This window comes from Marmota marmota, unplaced genomic scaffold (assembly GCF_001458135.2).
Source record: "Marmota marmota marmota unplaced genomic scaffold, marMar, whole genome shotgun sequence".
NCBI classification, from domain to species: Eukaryota; Metazoa; Chordata; class Mammalia; order Rodentia; family Sciuridae; genus Marmota; species Marmota marmota.
This window is the reverse complement of record NW_026000205.1, coordinates 5,141,203-5,146,425: the sequence shown is the minus strand read 5'-3', so window position 1 is coordinate 5,146,425 and position 5,223 is coordinate 5,141,203. Positions and strand designations below refer to the sequence as shown.

Genomic DNA, 5,223 nt, shown 5'->3' with positions numbered 1-5,223 from the left:
CCCCCCCCCCGCCCCCGTGTTTCTAACAGACAGCTATGGTGTGGACAAGAAGCGGAAACGGGGACTGCCCGATGTCCTCGGGGAGCTGAACGGCTCTGGTGTGTTCCCTGTGCCCCCTTCCACACCCATCCCCAGGACCTTTGGAGGGGATGGCTGATCCCACTGTCCTTCCCTGTCCCACAGTTGAGGGGTCCTTATCTCTGTTTCCCCTTCCTTTAGACCCCCATGGCATCGAAAGCAAACGACGGAAGAAGAAGCCAGTCTTCCTGGACCACTTCCTGCCCAGCCACGGCCCAGGTGGGTCCCAGCTTCCTGCGAGCCTCTGGCCCTGGGATGGGCTGAGGAAGCACGGCAGCCCTGCTCCTCCAGCAGCTCCCCCGGCCAGCGCTCACAACAGAGCCGGCCACAGCAAAGGAAAGGAATAGGTTCTGGAGACAGAGTGGAGGCAGCCACGCCAGGCCGGTGGTGCAAGTCTATGATCCCTAGGCTGGGGCGGGAGGATCAAGAGTTCAAAGCCAGCCTCAGCAATGGTGAGGCGTTAAGCAACTCAGTGAGACCCCGTCTCTAAATAAAATACAAAATAGGGCTGGGGATGTGGCTCAGTGGCCAAGTGCCCCTGAGTCTAATCCCCAGTACCAAAAAAAAAAAAAAAGGAGGCTGCCATCCCATCCCTGCTGGGCAGATGATTTGCTCTCACTATGTACTCACCTCGCTGAGCTTTTCAAATTTAATGTAGAGAATGGCCATCCTGAAGGTGCTGCTCTGTTCAGTCTCACAGTAGCTGGATAGAAGACTGCCCTGGAAACCCGGTGCTCTGGGATGAACAAAAAAAAAATTTTTTTTGAAACAGAATCTCACTAAGTTGCCCGGGCTGAATTCAAAGTCATGGTCCTCCCTCCTCAGCCTCCCCAGTAGCTGAGATTACAGGATGCACTGTCACACCTGGCATAAAAAAATTTTTTTTAAGTGTTTATCTTTTTACGGACACTGTAAGAGAGCCCTCAGTGCTCGGTATGGGCTACTCATTTAGTCTGCACAGTCATCCTGTGAAGGAGGTTCTGTCATTCCACCCGTTTTATAGGCAAAAAAACTGAGGCCTAGAGAGGTGAAGTCTCTTACCTGAGGTCACCATGTGTCAGATCTGCAGTGGAGCAGGGAGTTGGAAGACTAGGCATCTGTATGGAGGGATGATGTGGGTGCCCCATGTATTGGATGGTACATCAACAATGGTGGACGCAGCCAGCCAATCTCAAGTTCAGGGCCTTCTCCATCCTGGCCACCCTCTGGGCTGTGCTACTACTGCCTTCATTTCAGCTCACATGCCAGCTCCAGGTCTCACCACTCCAATCCTAACTGGCTGCCATCCAAAGAAGCCTTCCCACCCACTGACCCACTAACTCCCAGCTCTAAAAAAGCTTCCTGCCAAACACCCAGCCAGTCCAGGGCACCCACCCCTGAGCCAGCCACCAACCACTCAGGCTGCTGAGCCATGGCCACTCCAGCCAGTCCCACCCTGGAAGTTAGCAGTACTACAGGTTGTCCCCACCCTCTCTCAGCTTGTAACCAAGGCCCAACAGCTCCAGCCCTAGCAACCACCAATCCTAGCGCACTCCGCCAACCTCTCTGGTCCCCAGAGCCCTCTATCTGATCTGTTCATTCATCCTCTCTATCTGTTCATTTATTCTCTCTATCTGATCATTCATCTATCTGATCTGTTTCTCTCCCTCATTCCTGAGGCAAAGCCACCGTGGCACTAGGGTAACGGTTAGCAGCACAGCCTGAGGATTTACTCTGGGTTTGAAATGGGTCCACAGTTTTGTAGCTTTGTGACATCTATGCCTCAGTTTGCTCATCTGTCAGATGGCGACTCTACCTCATGCTATAGGGCTAGAGCGTGTCACAGAGCTAAGGCAGCCTCTGTCCCCGGTTCTCATGATTATGCCAGAAAGAGTTCAGAAATATCACCCAGAAGCAGGCATGAGTTTATAAGAAGGGACAGGAGAAGGGGAAGGGGACACTCTCAAGGGAGAGGGTGGGTCCTCTCAGAGAGGAGGTGGATGGTATACCCATCCTGCCCTACAGTTTTATTGGGATCCAGGAAGTTTCCAGAGTCCCCCCGCCCCCCAGGTCCACCTCTTGGCTTTTGTTTTGTTTTTTAAGTTGTTGATAGACCTTTATTTATTTATATGTGGTGCTAAGAATCGAACCCAGTGCCCCACACATACCAGGCAAGTGTGCCACTACTGAGCCACAACCCCAGCCATGACTTTTTATTTTAACTTCATTTATTTTTTCCGTGGTGCTGAGGATTGAATCCTGCAACCTCAGGTGTGCTAGGCAAGTGCTCTACCCCTGAGCCACAACCCCAGCCAACCTATTTAATTATTTATTGTGGTGCTGGGAATTGAACCCATGGCCTTGTGCATGTGAGGCAAGCACTCTACCAACTGAACAGTATCCCCAGCCCTACCTCTTGATTTCTGATGGACGGCAGGATGACTTTTTAAGTCCCCATTGCACATGGTAAAGTTCCAAGGCAACTCTGAGTCACTTTGACCCTTGCTGACCAGTTCTAATTGGAACTTGTTCTTATAGATTTTATGGTTAGGGGCAATTATTCTTATCTCCCTGCTTTCTGTGTAAAGGTCACAAAAATCTACCCCCCCCCCCAGGGTAACTTGTGTTCTTATCAGCATTTCAGGCCTGCATTTCCCGTGCAGGTTACAGGTTATTTCTGAGGAATATAACATATCCTATGAACTTAAGCCAGACAGGGCCACGGGTAAATTGTGTTTTAAAAGCAAGCATGGGCCTGGCACCATAGTGCAAGCATGTAATCTCAGTGGCTGGGGAGGCTGAGACAGGAGAATCCTGAGTTCAAAACCAGCCTCAGCAATGGCAAGGTGCTAAGCAACTCAGTGAGACCCTGTCTCTAAAAAAATACAAAATAGGGCTGGGGATGGGGCTTAGTGGTTGAGTGCCTCTGAATTCAACTCCCAGAACCCCAGCCCCCAAAACAGCAAGCATGTGGAGGTCAGCACAGTAAGCCCAATTTATAGAATTATTCCCTTAAGCTGGTGTTCCCATCATTTGCGTCTGTAACCTCTCACTGTTAAGGTCCTTGTCAGAATTTAGTGAGATCATGTCATAGTTATTTATTATAGTAGTATGTTAGGAATTTGCTAGAAATCAGGAATGCCATGTGCATTTGTTATGCTCATATTTAACTGTATTCATATCAAAACCCAAAATAAAAGGAGCTTTAACAGGATAGAACTTGGGGCTGGGGCTGGGGCTCAGCGGTACAGCACTTGCCTAGCATGTGTGAAGCACTGGGTTTGAGTCTCAGCACCGCGTATAAATAAATGAATGAAATGAAGGTCAGTCAACAATAAAGAAAAGATTAAAAAAAAAAAAGATAGAACTTCTCCTCTCACATAAAGAGCACAACGATAGCTCTCCAGGTATGATCTGGTGGCTACAAGGTCATCAGAAACCCAAGCTCTTTCCATTTTCAATTTGCAGTTTCCACCTCCTGCCCAGGTTCCACTTAGTCCCGTGTCCGCATTAAGCTGTACGGGATGCAGGGACTATGACTAGGTCTGGGTCTCGTCTTTTTTTTTTTTTCTTTTCTTTCTTATGGTACTGGGGATTGAACCCAGGGGTGCTTAACCACTGAGCAACATCCCCCCTTTTTTACATTTTATTTAGAGATAGGGGCTCGCTGAATTGCTTAGCACCTTGGTAAGTTGCTGAGTCTGGCTTTGAACTCCCAATCCTCCAGCTTTAGCCTCAGAGCTGCGGGGATTACAGGTGTATTAACCTTTGTTGATTAGGTTTGTCTTATCCGAAAAAGAGGAAGACAGGCTCCAATAACACTTATCATTTCACTTTCCATCTTGGGGACTGATAATTTAGGAATCTCACTGGTGTGGAGATTTTGCTTCATTGAAGGTGGCATAGCAGCTCCTCCCTTTCCACATTCTTGGTGAAAACTGCTCACAGCCCTGCAGGAGTGTGGGTTTGGTCCTGGTTTCCCAACTAGACAGCTTTGTGTGACTTCCAGTTATTTTGTCTCAGAGTTTCAGTTTGCTTATTATGAGAATGGTGATAGCCTCTACCTCAACAATGCATTTAGTATGGGGTGTTGTGTCTGGATTAGTGTTTTGCCAAAAGTTGGCCCTAAGTCCGCTGCACTTCTCTTCTCATCCCCTAGGCCCGTACCTCCCGCCCTCAGCCCTGCTGCCAGACACAGAATTCTTCCCCGGTACCGTGTCCCTGCCCGGCCTGGAGCCTCCCTGCGAGCCTGACCTCCTGGATGACAGCTTTGCCTATGACCCCACGACCCCCACGTTCTTCACTATGCTGGACCTGCTGCCCCCAGCGCCGCCACTCGTCAGCTCTGTCCCCGCCAGCGGGGGTGCAGGGGTCGCAGTCGGGGAGCCCCCTGGCCCCGAGCCACTGACGCTGGACTCCTACTCAGCCGCCGGCTCGGGAGACGGAGGCACCGCCAGCCTCGTGGGCAGCAACATGTTCCCCAATCAGTACCGCGAGGCAGCCTTCGGGGAGTGGCCTCCTGTCCCCGGGGGCCTGAAGCCACGTAGCCCGCGGCGCCAGAGGAGAGGCACTAGGTGGGGAGGTAGCTGGAGGAACCCTGCGAACCCGGCCAAGGGTCGGTCCAACGCCCCCATCCCCCTGGGCCCTTGGTCAGCCTTCGACCTCGGTATCCTAATCGGACATGCTCAGCGTGGCGAGAAGCTCGGCAGCACTGGTCTCCCCTTATCTTATTTTACAAAAGAGAAAACGGAGTCGGGAGAGAGAAAGGGGCGCGGCCCGGGTGAGACGCCCACCCGTGGGGGGTACCTTCTCTGGACGTATCCCGAAAATAAACTCTACAGGAGTAAGGCGGCAGACCCGCGGCCCCTCCCCAGACCTGACAGTGGGCGGGCATTTTCCCAATAAAAATGTTGATTCTTGGGGGTTCCTTGTCTCCGCTTGGGAAACACCGAGCGTGTCGGGCCGCCGAGCCCCGGGGGACCTCCTCTGCCGCCTCCAGGCCCCGCCCACCCTGGACGCGCCCGCCTCAGCGCCGGCGGAAGTGCGTTCGCAACGTACCACCCACCCCTTGCACGGCTCCCCATTTCCGTTTCCGGTGCGGGCCGCGCGCGAGCGCAAGAGTGGGAGGCGGCGACCAGCCGGTGAGTGCAGGCGCTGTCTCTTATA

The 5,223-nt window shown here is 52.2% G+C and overlaps 2 protein-coding genes across 2 annotated transcripts in view; both read left to right on the top strand.

The window, feature by feature from the left end:
• Window positions 1–4,976, top strand: part of Relb (RELB proto-oncogene, NF-kB subunit) — a 25,187-nt gene extending 20,211 nt beyond the window's left edge. The window contains 3 exon segments of the mRNA XM_048790701.1: window positions 30–98; window positions 220–297; window positions 4,217–4,976. Of these exon segments, the coding sequence (XP_048646658.1) occupies window positions 30–98; window positions 220–297; window positions 4,217–4,962 (893 nt within the window). The 3' untranslated portion in view covers window positions 4,963–4,976.
• An 83-nt stretch (window positions 4,977–5,059) lies between these two features.
• LOC107151357 (CLK4 associating serine/arginine rich protein) overlaps window positions 5,060–5,223 on the top strand; it is a 26,296-nt gene continuing 26,132 nt past the window's right edge. Inside the window, 1 exon segment of the mRNA XM_015496716.2 lies at window positions 5,060–5,198. The gene's annotated coding sequence lies outside the window, so the exon portion shown is untranslated.